The sequence below is a fragment of the Gopherus flavomarginatus genome, chromosome 10 (assembly GCF_025201925.1).
Source record: "Gopherus flavomarginatus isolate rGopFla2 chromosome 10, rGopFla2.mat.asm, whole genome shotgun sequence".
In the NCBI taxonomy this organism is placed as follows: domain Eukaryota; kingdom Metazoa; phylum Chordata; order Testudines; family Testudinidae; genus Gopherus; species Gopherus flavomarginatus.
Window position 1 is genome coordinate 22,634,822 of NC_066626.1, and position 21,913 is coordinate 22,656,734.

Below are 21,913 nucleotides of genomic sequence, written 5' to 3' on the forward strand. Positions count from 1 at the left end.
TGTAACAGGATTTATTATCCACAGCAGGATGCCTCCTTTAGCAAGATGTATATCTCTGGCTCCCCTTCCTGGCTTGCACAGAGATAGCTGGAGTGAGACTTCTCCTCTGAAAACATCAGATCTAGGGAATTCTTCATAAGCTAAAGCATGGGGCAATTATAATTCTTCTCAGCAGGGAATCCACAAGACTAGAGCTGAGATGGCTAAAAGTCCTCTGTGTGGTTTCAATGGAAAGTTTGACCCTTAGTGGATTAGAAAAAACGGCAGACATTTCAGACTTCCAACCAGAATGGAAGACTGAGCTCCTTCATTTCTTTCTCTGCTAAAACACTGGCTGGGATACTGAATACCTCCATCATAGACTCCACTTCCATGGACTGGGTACTCTGACTGTGTTGAGAGCCCTGCCTCTCTGAACAGCAACAGCATGGTCCAGGTTTGAGAGCATTTACACACAGCGCTTCCCCCATGTTCTCCTGAGTTCGGTAAAAAAATATTATCTCAATCTCTTTCTTTCGACTCTCTGCTCCTCTGTTGCTAGAAGCGAGTTATGCCAGAGTGTTCATATGACTCACATGAGGTCTGTGCCTCAAGTAATCTCATGATTTCAGTAGTTTTTCTCCATCAGCCCAACACCCAATGGGTCAAATTTATCCCTGGTGTAGCTTCATTGATTTCAGTTAATTTGGCCCAATAGCTTCTAAAAACTGCCAATATTTATGTACAAACTCAATGGGAAAAGAAAATCTCTGTTCATTCAATATTGTTTTAATTAAGTAATTCAGTATAATTTACCGAGTAATTAAATGTACTGGTTCCCCCAGCAACAGAGGCTTGGTTTGCTTGTACATATGTAATAGCTTGTATTAATTATAGTGCATGCTGTTAGGTTTTATGCCATTTTATATGTACAGTGTGGGTGAGCTATGGTTTCTGCAGAAACTGTACATTTGAATTTCCTCACTTCTGTGTATTTAAATTCTTAGCTATCACGTAATAATAGCGTAAGCTTTGGGCACTGCATGTCCTTGTTTGTTTATTTTTTTGAAGGACAGAGCGAGCTGTGGTTGATGGAATATATTCTGGGCTAAGAACACAAAGTGGCTTTAGCAGAGTGATGAATCCAGCCCAGAACATATTCCATCAATTGTACATTGCATAATCCGTGCAAAGTGGCCTTAAACTGGCCAGAGATAGGGTGAAGAATCGCCCCCTTTCATGGGAACCTTCTGCCAGTGGAAGTGGCTCTGCTGCCTCTTGAGCCAACTTTCCCCCTCCAACCCAGTATAAGGGGTGGGAAGAGGCATGTTCTGAGTGTCCTGGGGGCAGAAGTTATGGCACGCGGAAAGCAGGTATCTCATTTACATGGACTTCCCTTCCCAGTCCAACCCAAGCAGTTCCCCAGTTAACAATCTATAGCCACTATTGAACATCCTGTTTCTTGAGCATTTATCTCCTTTCTCTGGATCCTCTGACTCTTGTTGCTCCATTAGGATCCTAAGTGTGTATATTTGAGTCAGAACTTATCTAGGTTAGGGAAATTAGAGGTACACCTGTACAAACCCCAGTGAATGGAAACTGCCTTTTAAAATACATTTAAGCATAAATACCAATGAAGGATGTAATTTTTTGATTGATAGATTAGATTAGATTAGATTTATTTTTCCGTGACACATCTCATACTACATCACAGGAAAAAAATCACTTAGTTATAACAAAAGAATGTCACTTCACCCAGCTAGCTGAAGCAGCGAAAAAAATAAAGCATCACAATAGGTCTATACTTCAGAGCACTGAATAAAAATGGAGTGTTCAGCCCACGTATCAGAGGTGGACTCTCTAATTTACTGTTATAATGATTACTGTGAGGGAAGGTGAGAGCAAATACCGGACTCCCTGTAACTGCTGCATTATGGCACCTCAGTATCTAAAGAAATGCTGCAAGGTAATATAAAAGACGTTCTTATCACTACATAAATAATTACACAGAAGAACACATTATTTTAGAAACATTAAAGTGTTTTAAATATAATTTTTTTAAAAAAGGAAACAAAGAATGGCCTTGCAATTAATGCCCAGGACTGGGACTTTGGAAATTTGGGGCTTTATCCTGCTCCCATTGACTTCCTTGGCAAAATTCCCATTGACTTCAGTAGAGTAGGATCAACCCCCCTGGGTTGCTTACTAGACCTTCCACAGACTTCTTGTGCAGGCTTTATTATTTGTTTGTTTCTTCAAAAATTTAAATGCATCAATAGGTGCCCAACTGGTGATCTGGTGCCTATCTCTCAGTCGTGGGCTTGCACAAATCACTTAACCTCTCCATTCTTCAGTTTCCCTATCTTCTAAGTGTTCCTGAGGCTGCGCTTCAGTTTAAGTATAGTTCTTCAATAGTTCTCTTGGAGAGACTGGGTTTGGGGTTTTCAGCTATAGTCTGGTACTGTAGCTCATAGACAGCTATCTTTGCGAGTTTAATTTTCCCACCGAGCCAGAGTAGGCTGTTTAGCCACTTTTAAAGCCATCTAGACTTTGTAATAGCAGCTGTTGCTGCTAATGGATACAGTGTGGTTTGATTTCAAGATTTTCATTGTCTTAGCAATGCTGAAGGTTTAATGAGTTTACATTAGATCATAGGTTCTAATATCTCCTAAAAACTGTATTCTATGTGCATGGTATACACACACACACACACACACACACACACACACACACACACACACACACACACACACACACACACACACACACACACACACACACACACACACACACACTCAGTTCTTTCTGTAATTCTAAGCACCATGCTATATCATTTGTATTAAAGTGACTATTAATTTACCATTATGGCTCATTAGTATGCACTTGAAGCTAGCTGGTAAGACTTGTTAGTTATTTCCTTGGTGATAGGGTCACTGCACCATGGTGTAGCAGGCTGCAGTCAAACTGTCTAACATATAATGAAGTTCTGTGGTTCCTCGAGCAGAACTCGAGCACATGTACCGGGAGTATTACTACCGGTCTTATTTTTGCCTTTTGATGTTTGGTTTAATTTGGTATTTTTGAAATTATTCTGCAGTTCATTGGTTTTGGCATGGCACTGGCATGCATCCTAGCAATACCCCTTAATTTGATCTACAAGCCAGTGGTCTATTTTTGCATTCTGGTGATTGCTGGAAAGATAAGACTGAACTTTCCCCAGAAGGCAAGGAAATCCAGGATATTCTGACAGGACCATGCGAAAGCATGAGGAAGGTGAGTATAATGGACTCAGGGTCTGTGAATTTGCCACAAGCTGGAGTCATAAGCCGGTTTGCTTAGGTGTGTGCCAGCATTCAAATACAGGGGGACATCTGGTCAAGATGGCCCCAAAGCAGTGCAGGTAACAGGTAACCAGACAGGTCAATCCAGATGTGAAGCAATGAAACGTGGGATTGCAATGGAAGGACTACCTAAAGTGGTATAATTAATTTGAATAGGGCTGCATACGCATTAACCTTATAGCAGTATAACTCATTCAAAAATATGTTGCTTCCAAAATGGAGTGTATATGTGTGTAAAATGGAGTGGGTATATATATATGTATCAGGATAAGATGTAAAATAAGGTAGAAAAAGATCATTTGTGTGCAGATGCAGGTACTTATGCCAAAAAAACTAAAGATATATTAAAAAATCTTTCATATATAGACAAGGCCCTACAGCAGACTCTTGTTGATTTTATGTAATGTTTAAATAAAAATAATTTAGTTGTTAATTACAGGCTGGCAATGCCTTAATAAGAACAACACACTGTTTGTAAATAGTAGCTTTCAGTTTCCTCCTCTAACTTGTTATACTTTCCTACCTCCTTGTTTTCAGTCATAGCCCCTAACCAATTAACTCTATAAACATAATAATTATCTTGTTATTGGACATGCCAGTGGACTCTCACATAAGAGGCTGTGATAATTTATGAGAGGGTTGATTCAGAGGAAAAGGAGTCAAGTCTTCTGGTCTCTGTTCTCAGGTGTGCCACTGACCTGTTGTGTGAGCTTGGATAAGTTTCTTAACCTCTTTGTACATCAGTTTCTCCAGCAATAACACTTGCTACTATGCAGGGGTATTATGAAGCTTAATGTTTATACAGTGCTTAGAGAGCTTCAGGTGAAAGATGCCATAGAAGTACAAAGTAACCCTGTATTAAGGATGTTCTGTGAGTTGAAGAAGGATTGGATCTTTTATCGTATTTTGAAGGCTTCAGAGTAAAACACAGTATTGTTTCAACATGTTCAAAAAACATGTCAGGCCCCCAAATCATGAGATTAGTTTAAAAATCATGAGATGAGTTAAAAATTTATAAATATTGGATTATTTTAATTTGCCTTCTAGTTTTGAGCCTTTATGAACTTTTATCACATTTTGAAACTTTTCTCGGCACTCCTGAGGACTAGAAACTTACTTTTTTTAAATGAAAGCTTAGAAACACTCTAGTCACATGACTCCTGGAGCTGGGACTTTAAGAACAAAACCAAATTTCATGAGAGTCACAATAAAATTGTAAGAGTTGGTAATGCTGAAAATATAACTCATAGACTCATAGACTTTAAGGTCAGAAGAGACCATTATCATCATCTAGTCTGACCTCCTGCACAGTGCAGGCCACAGAATCTCACCCATCCACTTCTGTAACAAACCCCTAACTTCTTGCTTCTCCTTTGACACACTGCAAATCATAGAAATAAGGTAGGTGAGAGATATAAGTTTCAATAATAATAATAATATGAAAAAAATGGTCATGACTTTGCTTCTTAGCATTTATTATATGATGTAACATACCCAGTGAAATTTTACTTAACATTCTTTACTTTTCCTGTACCTTCTCATGGTTTATATGGTAATGAATTGGAAGTGTGTATGTGCACACTGCCCTCTCCTGGATGAGTTCAGAAATGATCCACTGTGTGTCTGCTATTACTTACCAGCAATTCTGACTTTAGTAAGTGGTAGTTAGAGTCTTGCAATGTGTCCTGAATCTGATGGGACCTGACTACAAGCGTCAGGGTTCGGTCAGCTCTAAAAACAACCAACACGCTCAAGCACTGGTTCAGTGGTCTCTTATCACCTCTTCCTGCCTGTGGGGTTGGCGTGGTGGTCCAGGCTGTGTGCGCCACTCTTGCTGGTAGCCACAACCTCGCTGCACCTCTCACTCTGTAGCACACACAGTGCAGTGAGGTGTGGAAGCTGTCAGGAGTGCTGAGCCAACTCCGTAGGCAGGGCATGGCAGGAGATGGATTGTGGGCACAGGGCCTGGGGACCAGGAAACCCAGTCAGGCCAAACCCCAAGGATGAGGTGGTGACACTGACAGTCTACATATTACATCCTACAGAGGGGGACTGTCAGGGTCAGGTCAGGTCTGAAAACAACTCAACACTCAGGCTCGGGTTTGGTTCAGGTCGGTTATGGGCTAGTTGGAGTTGGGCTTTCAAATTAGGTCCAAGCAGACCTCTAGCGGTAAGAGAAATGAATATAGAGTTTGGAGCTGCTGAGATCTAAACCCAGTGCTGTCATCGACTGTGACCTTGGGCAAGTCCCTTTGCCTCTCTTTGCCACCGTTGATCCATGTGTAAAGTGGGAATAATAATGCTGAACCCCTTTAAATCCATGTTGCAAGTAATAGAAGTCCAGTGTTTTGAATGTGTAAAACTCTGGGTGTTACTGGTGTTTTTAACATATGTGTCAAGTTCCAGTACAATGATATAAAGTGGTTTGCTGTAGTACAGAGGTTCTCAACCAGTAGGGTGACCAGATGTCCGGATTTTATAGGGACAGTCCCCATTTTTGGGTCTTTTTCTTATACAGGCTCCTGTTACCCCCCACCCCGTCCTGATTTTTCACATTTGCTGTCTGGTCACCCTATCAACCAGGGAGGCAGGCAGGGATGCATCAAACTTTCTAGGGGAATGCGGCAAGTCTTCTAATAATTCAGGAATTACATGTCATGACAGAGAGGCAGATGGGCCATATGACCCTATGCGCAAGTCCACTGACTCAAACCACTGACTCAAATCTATCACTGGCTAGCATTGTCAGCACTAATACAGGTGAGGGTTTTTTTTATAGTACCATTTTACTTGTATTTTTGAGTAATTTGCCTGGTATCTCCTGAAGAAACACATTATCAATGGTAAATGGCAGCATCCGTCTTGCTATTGTGAAAAAACTATACTAAAGTTGGGACATGATTCAAAAAAGGTTGAGAACCTCTTTCCTAGCACCACAGGAGCGAGAGTGGAGTGAGGTTGGAGGAGTTCCCGGCATTCTGACTGAGGATGCAGTGTTACCAACTACCACAATTTTATTGCATCACAATATCTGGTTGTTTTTCCGAAGCACCAGTTTCTGGAGTCATGTGAATATGCAAGATTCTGTTTTAATTTTTTCTAACATTTCTAACCATTGTGGTGACAGAGAAAAGCTTGAAACGTGACTCAAGTACACCTCAGAGACGCAAACATCAGAAAGCAAATAAAAAGAACCCTGATCTTTAAGCCCATCTCATAGTTTTGAGGGGCTTGACATGATTTTTGAACGCTTGGTTGGTTGCGGCTGACAATGTGGGGGATGCTATCTATGCAGGCCAAGGGCTGGGAGTGGGAGGCAGGAGAATGAGATGGGGCGGTGTGGCTGAGGCTTGCCTGGTGCAGGGAAAGGTGCATTTACCCTGGGCCCTATGGGACCAGTCTAAGGCCACTGATGTGCCCATTCCCTTCGAGAGGGAGGCAAACCATTCCCACGCGGTCCGCCTTGTGCAAACTCTCCTTCCCCGGGGCTCACACCCGGACGGTTCTCTAACGCCCCTCACACTAGTTTGTCCCAGACGAGTGTCCGTCTGCGCGCTCAGTCCCGCCCCCGCCCCGCGGTTCGACCTCTTTACCAACCAGCCCTGGCTCGGAGGGAGCTGGCGTTAGGCCCCGCCCCTTTTCCCCGTGTGAATCAGCTGATCTCTGAGCCGCCGAAGCCCGCGGCGATCCGGCTGCTAAGGCGAGAGCGGCGCCAGGTGAAGTGGTTCCCGGCCGCCTGAGGTAGCGCGAGCGCCGGCTTCAGTGAGGGGGGCGCGAAGGGCTGGAGCTCGGCGGGGAGTGAAACTTGAGTCACGTCACGTGACGGGGTGGGGGGGCAGAGGCGCTGCAGTTACCCAACCGCCTCATCCGTTCCCCGGGGCGCGCAAGGCCCCCATCCTTCGCCGTCCCCCTCAGAGCTCCGCTCCGCGCGGGACCCAGAGCCGGGGGCTCTTCCTAGCTCCCTGTGTGGCCTTGGCACGTCCCCCCGCCTGTGCTCGCCCGTCGCCCACCGGGTCCCGGGGACCTGACTGCCTGGCAGTGCCAGGGCTGGCGGCGCTTCTGGCGGGCGGGCGGGTGGGGATGGTCCCCGGCACCCTGCTGAGGTGAGGCGAGGCTGCCTCAGGCTCCTGCATCCTTTCCGAGGAGGGCAGCGGGGCGGGATCTGGGTGTCGGTGACCTGCCAAAGGGGCCGGTGGCTTCTCGGTGTGGGGGGCTCACTAGGGCTCAGACCGGGGGGGGGGGAGTCGGGGGCCCGCCGGGCAGTGAGATGCACCAGCCGGCGGAGCAGCCCCCTCACGCAGTTAAAGCGGGAACGGCCGGAGCGCTGGGCTCATGGGGTAGCAATAGTCCATGGACCAGTCCAACCTCTTTGGGTTGGTGGGTTGAGTTCAGCTCCCTCAGTAGTCAAGTGAAAGTTATCTGGCGGCTGTTCAGGGTATAAGTTGGGTAATGTCACTCCAGTCCCTAGAGAATTAGTGCCCACATGAAGGGGGGGAATCCAGTTTGGCTGGTGCTCGTTTGATAAACGTGTTGATAAGGGTGAACAGATCTAACTTCTTTTTTCATAGGTATCTGATTGAAATGTGATTCCAATCTCTGAAGCCTGAGTTGCCCACAGTGATGGGGGCACTGGTGAATTTAAGTGTGTATGAATCTTGGGGTTAGAAAGTGTCATCAGACTCAAAGAATTTGTGTTCTCTTGAGTTTCTTCACTGTGATGTATTATTATTCTGGATAAGAATATTTCACATGGTTAGAGGTTCCAAAAACATTTTGTGACTCATTTAAAAAAAATTAAGCTATGGTTTATTGTTTATTCTCAGGTATTGCGTATCCTGACTGAGATTTTAATCAAAGAACATTTTAAAATGACTATTTGCAACAGGTGGTAACTGTAAATGTAACTGAGGCAGTTAGTAACTGTGTTGTAGCAAATATGGTTTAAGTGTCTTTTTTTTTTTTTTTAAGAGAGTGGGCCATGACATTTAATCAAAGGTATTTAATTTATTTTTATCATTATTTTAAGGTTGTACCATATTAAATAAGAGCCACCAAATAACAAAGCTCAATTTATTTTATTTCTGAAAAATGTTATCACTTGGACTTCATTTTTATTAGAATGACTGCATGTGACAAAGAATATGCATCAGTGTAACATCTGTGAAAGAGACAAAGTAGGTGAGGTAATATCTTTTATTGGACCAAATTCTGTTTGGTGGAAGGGACAAGCGTTCAAGCCTCACAGAGCTCTTCTTCAATACTGTTGAATGCTTTTCACTTCCACCAACAGAAGTTGGTCCAATAAAAGATACTACCTACCTACTTTTTGTCTCCTCTCATATTCGTGGACCAACATGGCTACAACAACAGTGCAATGTACTGTATTTGGACAACTGAAAATTTTTATGCCTCAGCCATTATCACCTCTCAACTTTATGTATCTGAAATGTCACCCTGGCTGCCCCCCTCTCCCAAAAATGTAACTATTTGGGCTAACTGGATTTTGTGTTCTGATTCCCCAAAACTGTGTTTTTTCCCAACTCAATCTACAATATTTCTCAGTTACCTAATATTTTGTTAAATTGTAGAATTCTAGATGCATCTGTCCTAGTACAAGAGGTTATCTACACATAACTAAACTTCATGAATGTGACTGGCAGAGTTTTAGTTCCAAAATTTCTACATTAAAAGGCTTACAACTTCTCCTGATTCTGAATCTTTTCTCTGTTTCCTTTGATGCATAAAAGACCTATTCAATCAAATTGAATGCTTGTTCAGCACACCTCCCTGTCATAATAAATACTGTTGTCTTGTCATAATATTGTAAAACTTTCTGAAGATCTCCTGTACATAAAACCAAATTGATTTGAATGGATAAGGTATCACCCGCATGCACTGCTGTCACTTTATCAAGGATTATTTTTAGTTCATTGTTTAGCAAGGCATTTGGCCAATAAGAATCAAAGTTTTCAATTTCTGGATGTTGATAACTGAGTGAAAAGTCATTTGGTAATTTGTTTCTTGTAAACAAAATTAAAACGATTTGAAAGAGGTGCTGTGGCTTCTTTGCATTCATAAAGCTGTATATAAGAATCCTTGTGGCCTCCATTATAAGCTTTATACGCTTTTATAAGCTTTATAAGATTGCACAGTAAAGTGTCTTAAATCTATAATTTAATTCCTGCATTGTTAAATTCCTACTATAGCACAAGGCCTAATAACTGCAGTTAGTATGCAGTGGTAGTATGTATTTTATGATTCAGGAATAAGTTTATGGATTCAGCACTCCTAATTGTGTGAGCTGTTTGCAGTAATGCTTTATTGCTGTATTGTTAAGTTTGAGTATAGAAGTCTATTGTTAAGCTACCAGACATCAGTGAAAAAGTTGCTGTTAAATTTTTGAATGACTGTTTTGCGTATTATAGCAATGTTGGTATAAATTACCTTTTTGTCCAAGAAAGAGAGATGTCATTGCAAAAGCAACGCATCGCTTTCTGGAGATTTCTGAATCCTAAATACTTCTTTTTAGCAGTTTGTAATAAGAATGTTGGTGGTTGGGAAAGCTCAAACAGCCTGCATATGGGTTGATTCTTTTCTGTCTTAGAAATAGGCTTTGTTCAATCTGTTTATGGCCCCACTGTAGGATGAGTGGGCAGAATATGTTTGACTGTTTACCTTTTGTTTGCCAACTCAGTATGAAATAGTCTAAATACTTTTAAGCATTCTCATACTGTGTGGATGTTCATTTATTGGACACTTAAGATAGGAGATAAAGCTTTGAATACACACTGTCTTTACATTGCTTACGTGTGATGTGCAGTTCTATAGCCTGTTCATCTTACCATTTCACCGAACAGTTGACAGAGCTGTCCCATACATTCTGCAAAGAGGAATGATTTGGTGATGGAGTGCTTTCACTGACTGATGGACCAACAAGAGAGAAGGTAAAAACCTGCTGAGACCATGCAGACCCCATAAAACCATTTCAACTAATAACTGCCTTTAAAATTAATTTTTAAGGTCTAAGTTAAAGTTTGGCAAAAATGTTTGAACAGGCTTTTTTGGGCCAAAAAATGCATGTGTGAGTCAACTAAAACATTTTAAGAACGAGTATTTTAATTTAGCAGATCATTTTAGTAAAAAAAAAAAAATCTGTAAAAAATGGTTTTTCACTTTTTTAAAAAAAAATTAGATTTTAAATGACTTTCTTTTGATTTTTAGTTTTATTTTGCGTTAAATGAAACATGTCATTCAACCTGAAACAAAAATGTGTTTTGTTTGCTTAAAAATTTTCATTTTGTGCTGTCTTGAAGCAATTTTTTCTGCTTATTTTCCAGTTTGACCAGCAAATCAAGGTATTTGGTTTGCCCAGCTCTAGTCCAAATGTTCTTTGTCAATACAGTAACTCCTCACTTAATGTTGTAGTTATGTTCCTGAAAAATGCGACTTTAAGTGAAACGATGTTAAACAAATCCAATCTCCCCATAAGAATTAATGTAAATAGGCTGGGGGAGGGGTAGGTTCCAGGGCATTTTTTTTTTTTTTTTTAAACCATACAGTACAGTACTGTAGTAGGCCCTCGCCTTAGCCCACTGGCACTGGAGACAAGGAGGCTGAAGGTGCTGTAGGCTAGGAGAAGCACGTTACGCAGCAGCAGCTTCCCTTACTCTACAAGCACCAGGGTAGGGGGCTCAACCCTCATCCTGCCCACACCATACCTTCCCCCAAGCCTCCACCCTTAACCTGCTTCTTCTCTCCCACCCCCCTTTACTCCACACACTGAGTCCTCACTTCTCCTCTGCCTCTTGAACACTGCAAGCCAGCTGATTGCCACTGGCAGGAGGGAGGAGATGCGCCGCATCCTTGCTCCTCCCTTCTGCCTGCAGCAATCAGCTGGCTTATGATGTTCGGGACGGAGGGGGGAGGAGAGAGGACTTGACACACAGGTAACCCCTTCCCTCCCCGGCCTTCTGCCCTCGGCGGCAGTCGTCTGGTTTGCAGCATTCGGGAGTCCTTGCTCCTCCCTCTTGAATGCCACAAGCCAGCTGATTGCTGCAGGGAGGAGGGGGAAGGCGCTGAACCTTGGGGTCTGCCAATGGGTGGGAGGCACTGTCAGGGGTGTAGGGAGCTGTTGGGGGGCTGCCAGCTGTGGACAAAGCAGGCAGCCGAACGATGTTATAGCGAAGCATTGCACAACTTTAAATGGAGCATGTTCTGTAATTGAGCAGGGATATAAGATCAAAACAACATTAAGCGAGAGGACGTTAAGTGGGGAATTACTGTATCATTTTTTAGAATACTGTACAGTATTTTAGACCAAAGGGGAAAAAATATAGTAGCTTAATCACACTACAGGATTATGGGATGATTGGTACTTTCCATAGTTTATTGCAACTGTGACTTTATAAAAAAAAGGTAGCCATTGAAACTTCAGAATGTCTGTTCAAAGGTTGAAAATATGAATTCACCAGGAATCATTAACACTTCTTGTGTACGGTAGAATTTACTAATTTTAAAAAAATTGTGTGCATGATTTTCAGTTCTTATGAGCTGCACTGGACTGACAGGCCCGGAGACAGAAATCCTCTAATTATTCAGAGAAACATGTACAGCAGTGGCTATGTAAACTTTGTGTTCTGCCCTCCCAGTGTGTTTTAGCCTGCTCTAGAGAGGTGAAATCTTAAGTGAAAGAGAGACTTGAGTCTTCATATCCTTTCACCTCTTAGCCTCTTTACTGTGACTACCAACAAAGGGGTTGGTTAGTATCCGTTGTAGTGATGGTTTTTGTAATGTGGGCATTTACACACTGGGCAATAAACCCACCACATTCGTTTCCCAGAGGGCTATTAGATGGTCAGTATCCATTCGTTAGCACTTTTGGCTGAATATAACATGATATGGTGATGAAAGGCTCTATATTCCATCATTCTGCCCCCTGGGAAATTGTATATTATAATTTTGAGTAAAATATCCAAAATATGTCACATTAATTACTACTTTCCCTAACTGGATAAAAATCCAGTTAGTTAATTTTCAGCAAACCCTCTTTTAAATGAAATTATTTATCTAAAGTAAAAAATCTCTTTAAATTTAAATATTAGTTCTACTAGTTGGACCAAGTGATGTAACTTATAACTTTACAAGAGCTCTTGTTGGTCACTGTCATCCTCTTCCGCTTTCTGTTACTGAAACCCAGCGGAAAGAAAAAACTGAAATAAGACAACATTCAGGTGAGACTAAGTTGTTCAAACGGATCTTGGGTATTCCAGAGTTTCTCTAAAATAGACTTTCTTTGTAGCTAGAGATGGTTCAATGAGACTACTCTAAAATGTACGAATATTTTCTGTAGCCACCTTCTGACAGTAGTGGATGTACCATGCTCAAAAGTGTGCACATCACCCCTTAGCAGGAGGTTAATTGCTTTTAGGGTCTTTTGACTGTTAGAGTTCAGGTGTCACTTCATACTCTACCGTAGGCCCCCATTACCATAGTAACTGAGCATCTCACAATCTTTCTTTAATGCACTTAACTTCACAACATCTAGGATAGATAGGTAAGTGCTATTTTTATGGCCAGGAAAAAGGGCACAAAGTAAGTGATTTGCTCAAGGTCACATAGGAAGTCTATTGCAGAGTAGGGAATTGAACTTGGGTTCCAAGTCCAAAGCTAATACCTTAATCACTGAACCATCCTTCGTCTCTTTCTTATATATAAATGGAAAACTAAAATTGGTGTGCAGAAAACTACAAGCTGATTTCTTCCTTTTATTTTTATAGCTCAGTAGAGGCAGAAGGAGCCAAAGAGAGAGGCCTGGTCCATATCTGGCAGGCTGGTTCCTGCTCTGTAACACCTGAGAGACTTCCAGGCTGGAGTGGAAAGACCGTACTGCAGGCAGCCCTCGGAATAAACCATGGGTTGCTTCTAACAGAAGGTATATGACAGTATTGTTCTAGGTCACAGACCATGAACAACTTAAAATTCCTGTTAATACTAGCTTGAAACTAGTGTAAAATTTTAAAGGAAACTTTAAAGAAATATTTAAGATTTGTATTACTGCCAAAATGTCTTTATTGTAAAGGTTGAGTAAGAGACAGACAGTTTTTCTACTTTATCTTCATCAGTCTTTTTAAATTGCACTGGGCTAATTTTTCTCTTTAATAAAAAGTGGCTCAAAGTTGAGAAGCATTACTTATAAAATGGCAAGATAATTTGGATCTATTTCACCCTCTGTGTTACCTCTAAATGCATGTTACAACAATTTATTGGATTTAAAAAATACAACATTACAAAAAGTCAGTCCTCTTGATATGTGATAACTTTGAGTGGTTTGTTTTTTTTAAAGTTCTGAAAAATTGCAAGCAAGTAGATGCAGCAGTGAAATTTGATTTGATCAGTTGACTCTTTGAATCAAAAAATACTTTCCAAAAGACCTTTCCTTTGAGCGTTGATATATTTTGTCACTTGATTGTACTGATCAGTGGGCATACCGTTGTAAAGATTAGACTGGAAGTAATGTCTTTGATGTTTCTCTGATGTTTTCAAAGGAAGAAAAGAATTTCACACCTTTTGAATGTCACTGAGCTGCAGGTAAAGAATGTTCTAGTTTAGGGGAGTGCCAATTAGAGCCAGTTGTAATCTGACCTGCCATTTCACTCTATTGCCTAATGGAACATTTCTGAACTAGAAAAACTTTGCTTCTATGCACATTTGACTTGAAGTGTACTGTTTTGTGGATATGACTGTAGTGATCACTGTTATATAACTATCAAAAAAGTGTTAGCCAAATCAATCCTCCTTATAGGAGTCTACTTTTTTGTTGCTTGCTGATTCATTTCAAATGAGTTGGCACTGTTACCACAATCTTAGCCTCTCTAGAATTTCATCAACATTATCTATGTTTAAAAGGTCAAACCAAGAATAAGTATATTTTTCCATAATTAAGGAATAAATAGTAGGACAAATGTTTACTGTTTTATGCACTGTTGCTACATATCAAAGTCCAGCACTTTGGCATGCTTCAGGGACACTGAATGTTTGTACAGCGAGAAGGGAACCATGCTTTAACCTGCTCTGCCAACGCTGTTGTATTTGTAGTGTACGAGGTAGGCCCACAGTCTCTGTGGAAGCCTCAGTTTAGAGTTTCTTTTGTTATATTTCAAGTTTGATACTACAGTATTAATGGTCCAAAATGAACTTTTACTGAAGATGAAAAGTATAAATATTAAGAAATGGAATATGTTTTATGCATTTTAAGAGAATTTTATGCAAATTCTCTTGACATTAGTATATCAGAATGATTAGCACTATCAGGGTGAATTGCACTCATTCTTGAAGGTATTGACTGACAAGCTTGCTTTTGAGCCTACCATAGATAAAAATTTAAGTTGTATGTACTACAATTCATTTTAAAGGCAGCATGCGATAATAGCGAAATCCCCGCTATATAATGCATCCATGCTACTGATTTACTAGAATGGACCAACAGAAAAATCAGTATCAAGTGTAGGACCTCTTGCGAGCAATAGCACAGAGTCCCTAATAGTTATTTATTGAAAGTATCTGGGAGATCTGGTTTCAACAACTGCAGTTAACACTGAGCCCAGAACAAATTAAAAATGAAAATCCTATTAAATGAGTTCCTCAGTTGTTTATATGGTTAACTTCATTAGAATGATGCTGTCTTTCAGGTGGCGAGGTCTACAGCTTTGGAAAACTTCCCTGGAGGGTTGGTCTAGAGGAAACTTGCACTAAGAGCCCCATCTTAGAAAATGCTTTGATTGGACAGCATGTTACTACTGTGGCAGCTGGAAGCTACCATAATGGAGCAGTGACTGAGAGTGGTGTGGTATACATGTGGGGAAACAATTCTGCTGGCCAGTGTGCAGTGGCTAACCAGCCCTATCTGCGAGAACCAAATCCTATTAGTATTTCTGACTCTGAAACCAGTCCTCTGCTGTCAGTCAGGATTTTGCAGTTGGCATGTGGAGAGGAGCACACCTTGGCACTTTCACTAAGCCGAGAAATATGGGCATGGGGAAGTGGCTGTCAGCTAGGTCTCATAACAACTACTTTCCCAGTGACCAAGCCACAAAAGGTAGAACACCTAGCAGGACGCGTTGTGCTCCAAGTTGCCTGTGGAGCCTACCACAGCCTGGCTCTTGTACAATGTCTCCCTGCACAGGACATGAAACCTATCCCAGAGAGATGCAACCATTGCAGCCAGCTCCTTATTACGATGACAGATAAAGAAGACCATGTAATCATATCAGATAGTCACTGCTGCCCATTAGGTGTGGCACTGGCTGACTCACAATCAGAAAACCATGTCTCCTGCTCCTCACTGGAGACTCTTGAGGGGAAAAGTGCTGCAGGTAGCCAAAGTGAGGATTGTCAGAAAACCTTTGTAGAAGATGAGCCAGCTGCTTCAGAATCAGAGGTGACAAGTGTGCTTTCTAACAATGATGGACAAGAAGATAGTGGTATTTCCAGTCCTGGAAATGTTTTACTTCCTGACAAAAAAGCAGTAAAAAAATACTTGGAGAACCTGTCAGATGACCCATTAAATGACAGCCAGGAGAAAAGCATCAGTACAGAACTTGAACAGGTACCAACCATCACTGGTCTATACGTTTTTCTCTTAATATTTGTACTATAGTCATGAAATCTTGTAATGTGCTCATGAAAACTAAAGGTTTCTCAATATTAACATAATTTTGACGCTATAGCTACAATTCTGGAGTTATCAGTGTTTCTTTCACAGTTTTAGGAATCAAACCCAAATACAGTAGTAATTTTGGACTGAGAGTAGAATTGTCATCATGTTTGTTCAGTCCTGAGCCTTTATATGAGCAGCCTTGCCAGATAGTTGTGTGCTGTGGACTGTGCAGTGGTGAGAACCCAGTAAAACCCATTTCCCATTCCCTTCTCTAGTGCCTTAGGATATGTTGCTATCCTGTTCAGTTAGATCAGGGGTCTCAAACTCAAATGACCACGAGGGCCACAGGAGGACTAGTGCATTGACCTGAGGACAACATCACTGACACACATTCCTCGCTGCCTCTGGCCCCTCCCCCACTCCACCCCTTCCATTAGGCCTCGCCTCTTCCCACCCCTTCCCTGTACCAGGGGTGCAGGGTGTGGCAGAGGGCTCAGGGCAGGGAATTGGTGTGTGGGGTGCAAGAGGATGAGAGGTGCGTCACAGGGTCGGGGTGTAGGGTACAGCAGGTGGCTCAGGGCAGGGAGTGCAGGAGGGGTGTGGGATGTAGAAGAAGGCTCAGGGCAGGGAATTGGGGTGCAGGAGGGTTCAGGGTGCGAGCTCCAGCCCTGCGTCGCTTACTTAGAGCGGCTCCGGGGTAGCAGTGGCGCGCACTGGGGCCAGGGCAGGCTCCCTGCCTGCCCTGGCCCCACACCGCTCCATTCCAGGAAGCAGCTGGAATCGTGTCCCTGCAGCCCCTGAGGGAGCGGGGGGGCCTCAGGGTTCTGTGCGTCGGCTGCTCTTGCCACTCCTCCAGGTACCTCGCATGAAGTTCCCATTGGCCACGATTCCCTGTTCCTGGCCAATGGGAGCTGCGGGGGGCTGGGGGGAGGTAGTGGTGCCTGGATGGAGGCAATGCAGGAGCCCTGTGCCTCCTTCCCCTCACCCCCCCCCCCCCCCCCCCGGACCGAAGGGATGTGCTGGCAGCTGCTTCAGAGAGTGGCAGAGGGGGGCGGGGGGAGCTTGGCGGGCCACATGCAAGAGCCCTGTAGGCCGCATGTTTGAGACCCCCTGAGCTAGATCAATATTCTGGGATTTGGCCAGCTGGTATAATACTTGCCTTCCTATGAAGAGAGAGACCCCCATCACCCTCACAATTTTGTCTGATTCTTCTTGAGTCAAGCTAAGGATTTTAGCTGGATAGTTATCTTTTTATACAAATAGAAGGATCCAAATTTGTTTTCCCTATTTGCCTCACTTTGGGAGACCTCACCAACAGTGTAATGAGTGGTGAATTAATCTTCCATGTGTCAAACTTACGTTATGACTGTTGGAAGACAGCAGTAATCAGCAGACCTTTTAGTAGCCATCAGAAGAGAAACTCGATTTGACTTATCGAATCTGCAAAAATGTATTGCTATTTTGGAGGGTTAGGAGAAGAGGAAAGGTGATTTAATGTGTAAAGAAACCACCAATTTCAAACTTTTTGCCTATATGTCATCTCTCAAACTATGAAATAATCACTTGGTTGATTTAAGACTATTTAAGTGATGTAATATGTAGATTATTCTATAGACAACCACACCAGATTTCTGTCCATCAGTGTTGTCTCCCCATCCTTACCCAAGGTCTGTCCCATTAGATAACTTTATGCTAGGGAAGTTTTGTTTTTGCTAAGAAAATCCTTTGTATTGCTAATGCTATCTCACTATACAAGCAGCATGGTGGTTTCACAGCTGAACTTGGAAAATTACTGCAGTAGCTGCAGATACTGTGTGAGTCAGTTTCTTGAGCTTATCTTTTGTAAGTATGTGAGATTTCTTCTAGAGACGCCAGTTCCATACTCCCACACTGTTGGATTTTGGCAGTTAAGGAAGAGGAGGTGGTAAAAGTAAAACAACTCTTTTATTTTCAACAGTTGTGGACTCCTCTGAGGGGTAGAGAACAACTAGTCTCCTGCTCATTTTCTTGTCTTCTCCCTCCTGCTCCCCCAAATATTTCTGAAAATACTTTCTCACGCACAGTTCACATAAATACAATATAGTATTACCTCAAAGCCTTTAAGACTCAACTGAATCTTAACACCATGCAATATAGTATTACCTCAAATCCTTTAAGAGTCAACTGAATCTTAACACCATGCAATATATGGATGCTGTTTGAAGAGGAAAGATAAGCACGGAAGGTGATTGTGTAATGTTTCATTTACAGTGGCAGTTAGAGGTTTTCCCTCTTGATGTAGCTTCTGTACTCAAATAGACTGTATCTTTCTGGGTTGCTTGGCAGTGTTTGTAGCCTGCTAGTTTATCCTTACTGTCACAGTTCAGGGCAACTGCACCTATTCCCTCTTTTATGGTCCACCATGGTCATTCACTCTAGGCTCCCAGCTCCTTAGTTTTCTCCTCTCTTGGAGAAGGTTTGCATTTCTCTCTTCCTCCTTACTGGGGTTTTTGCAGACTGCACCATTCCCAGTCTATACTGTGAGTTCCCTAGCAATTCAGACTGCCTAAGCAGGCCTGCTTTGCTTTCACCTCAGAAGCTATCAACAGCATAATTATCCACTGTTAGAAGTTGCCACAGAGCCTTTCCTAAGCAAGCATATTTATCCTGAAGGTGAAATTATTACAGAGAGAACATATTAAAAGAAATAAAAGAACTTATCTGCATGCTAGTAAGCTTACCAGAGATCACTCCGCTGCAACCAGGGCTCTAGCAGATGGGAAGTCCCTAAAACCCCACAAAGGAGTTTTTCTGTGGTTACACATTCATAACATCTTTTGCTCAGAGCAAGAACCCCCATGAATCTGAGAGTCACTCCTTTAGACAGGTTGGGCCTTTGATCTTGGGACCCTTGGAACAGGTAATCAGCAGACAGTAGGGTTCTCCTCAAGGTGTACCTTTTAAAAGGTTGGGTCTGAAGGTTAGAATTTGCATTCCCTCCCTCCTAGGTATTTCCTAGGAAACCCACTCAACTAAAAGTTCATTCTTCTCTGGTACATTTGTTTAAAAGAGTCCTTTGTAGCTCATAACACTTCTCAGGGTTTACATTAGTCATATCTGTCTTTTCCCCTTACAGACATTATGTATTATTGTGGGATTGAATACAAACATTTGTTTAATACAGTACTCTCCTAAAATCTTAAACTTAATTCAATAAGGTTTGTCCACAATATTGCAGGAAATTGTCACATCTGTCGTACTTGTATTTCATAAATAAGAGTTCTTCCAGTATCCTTTAGTCTTCCTTATTCACAAGGAAGATGTCAAAAGAATCTCTTTTTACAGGGAGGCTATAGGCAGCCTTGTATTAAGGGACCTATGTGAAGAAGGGAAATGGGATACTGCCTTTTGTATTTGATGTCTGTCAATAGCTTGAAAGCTGTGTTTTTGATAGAGCTTCAGTATACGGCTTTTTATATAGTGACTGGTTCTAATTGGCTGACTATAACAGTAAACGTTAGATGACTGTCCTCTGATCTTTACCAGAGCCATAAGTTCTGAGGTCTGCCTGAAGAAACCTCTCTGGTACATTCCTGCTTACGATACTGCTGTCTGTATAAAGCTTTATTAACAATTTTTAACTAGATGTCTGTTTGTCAGTATGAGCAAAGTTAATCATTTGTTTTCCTTTGATAAGCTTTCCTAACTGTCTGCTCATAAAGGTAGCATGTTTGATGATATACTGTAATCAACAGCAGAGACTTGAATTAAAAGGCACATAGCTAAATTTTTACAATCCCAGAATTTAACCCCTCTTTCTATATTTGTTTGCAAAGATCCTAGTTATTTTTTTTTCAAAATATGCATTCTTCTCTTAAAAAAACAAAAAAACAACAACACACACACACAAAAAAACCACTGTCCCAGCACGAATTAACAACCCTTCACTGCCAAACCAATATGAAGTAGAGAAACTGTTTCGTACAGAAACAGGTACTGGTTTCCAGCTTCCAGCTATAAAGGATTATTATGAAGTGGTAGACTTAAACTACTAAAAAGTTTATTGACAGTATCTGATAAATGCAACAGAGGGTGTAAGAGTACTAGATTTATTTATGGTCACACTATTGTCCTGGGTCGGGAATTTTGATAGGTTTAATTGATTTCTTTTTCTGTTTTTAGCCTTCTCAAGAAGAAGAACTCATTGCTTGTCTCCCCGGCCCTCCAGGTGTAAGTACATCTGCCTTGAACAGCTTGGTGGTCTCTTGCGCATCAGCAGTTGGTGTGAGAGTTGCAGCTACATATGAAGCTGGGGCATTGTCTCTGAAGAAAGTAATGAACTTCTATGGCACAACTCCAGGTGAACTAGGTTCTCAGTCTGATAGTCCTTCCCCAGGTCCGGAGGGGCTGAAGGACACTCGAGAAGAGCAAGTCAAACTGGAATCAATGCAAGGAAAGAAGAGTTCTAGCCTAGTGGATATTCGAGAAGAGGAATCTGAAGGAGTCAGTCGAAGACTTTCCCTGCCTGGCTTGTTGTCCCAAGGTAAGATAGTGACTAGGAGGAACCAAGAGACCAGAGAGAGTTAATGTAGTGTGGTAATTGCTAGTTGTGTGTCTTATTTAACAATATTACCTACAATAGGAACACAGATTCAAACTCCCTGCTGAGATGTGTGTAAGGAACAGTCCTTCGGACCTTGTTGAATGTGGAGAGAGAGAGAGGACAAGACTAGTGGGAAGTGCATGCTATTTGAGGAAGACAAAGGACTGTTCTTTAACCTTAAAATAAGGATTATCCCAAACGCATTGTGGTGCCACTTTTGGTGATATGGATTGATGTTCATTACAAAAGGGACTGGTAACCACCAACTCACTTCATGTAGGCTGCATAACAGATGTCAGTTAATCTAACTCTCTGTCACTACTGCTCTTGATTGGTTTGGAGCCAATGGTTTAGAAAAATTCCCTGTCCCATTACCAAACTTCCCGGCCACGTGGTTGTCTCCTTTCTTGCTTTTAATGTTCTGAATATGCAGTACTTTGTGTAACACACACTGGTAAGGCTGAGTTCAGTGACACTCTTTCCAATCTTAGAGAAATTATCAGAAGATGTATGATCTCTACGGGGTAGCTTTTCTTTCAGGAAAAATACCTTATTGGCAGTGAACGTCACAGGTCATATTCACTTCAGTGTATTTACGTACTTTGCGTTTACAGCTATTGAAAGGAAATAATGGGTAAACTCTGTTTAATACCTAGATCTGTGTTGGCGTATGTGCTGTTACAGCTGCCTTCAACTATGTACCTTTTTGCTCTCCAGCATTACTAAATCTTAAAAGCTTCCTCTTAGGTATTTTACTTATCAGTGAAGTCAAGTGACTCAGTATATGGTACCCATATCATATAATACACTAGCTCTGTGTAAATGCCGTGTTTAATTTAAAACAGGGATAAACTAGTGTTGTCTATCTTAGTTTCTGTGTGGGGCTTTTTAAAAATAAGAAAACTGATTCTAGTTTCTCCTGATCTGCTTCTAGTTTCTCCAAGGCTCCTAAGAAAAGTAGGACGGGCAAAAATGAGGACAGTGGCTCTGACCCCAACCTATAGTGGTGAGGCTGATGCACTTCTCCCATCTTTAAGGACTGAGGTGTGGAGCTGGGGGAAAGGGAAGGAAGGACAGTTGGGACATGGTGATGTCCTGCCAAGGTAAGATTTCAGTGGCAAAAAGCTAATCTTACCCCACGGGACAATGGGAGTTTTTGGGTGCTCAAAACTCTTGAAAGTCTGTCAACTACCTGAATATAGTCTTAAGACCCCAAAGGTAGGCTCCTGTTTTTGAAAATCTTAGTTTTAACTATTACCACTAATGTGATCTATGCAGGATAATTAGTGGCCTTGAAGGGCAAAATCTTGGTTTCAGTGGCAAAGTCAATTGTGAAATTATACCTAGTGTCAGAGG

General features: G+C 41.9%; 2 protein-coding genes across 7 annotated transcripts in view; one reads left to right on the top strand and one right to left on the bottom strand.

Annotated features, from left to right (window-relative positions):
- The window catches only part of CDK15 (cyclin dependent kinase 15), a 70,567-nt gene extending 70,097 nt beyond the window's left edge, over positions 1–470 (bottom strand). The window contains exon 1 of the mRNA XM_050969610.1: positions 351–470. Within this exon, the coding sequence (XP_050825567.1) occupies positions 351–470 (120 nt within the window). The remainder of the gene's footprint in view (positions 1–350) is intronic.
- A 6,459-nt stretch (positions 471–6,929) lies between these two features.
- Positions 6,930–21,913, top strand: part of ALS2 (alsin Rho guanine nucleotide exchange factor ALS2) — a 66,441-nt gene continuing 51,457 nt past the window's right edge. Inside the window, exons 1-7 of one of the 6 annotated variants that reach the window (XM_050969554.1) lie at positions 6,943–7,061; positions 8,289–8,315; positions 10,178–10,264; positions 13,097–13,251; positions 15,008–15,924; positions 20,137–20,497; positions 21,492–21,660. In XM_050969554.1, coding sequence (XP_050825511.1) covers positions 10,245–10,264; positions 13,097–13,251; positions 15,008–15,924; positions 20,137–20,497; positions 21,492–21,660 — 1,622 coding nt within the window. In that variant the 5' untranslated portion in view covers positions 6,943–7,061; positions 8,289–8,315; positions 10,178–10,244. Of the gene's footprint in view, positions 7,062–8,288; positions 8,316–10,177; positions 10,265–13,096; positions 13,252–13,864; positions 13,908–15,007; positions 15,925–20,136; positions 20,498–21,491; positions 21,661–21,913 lie in introns of those variants that run through there. The other 5 variants (XM_050969555.1, XM_050969558.1, XM_050969556.1 and 2 more) reach the window with 5 other exon arrangements.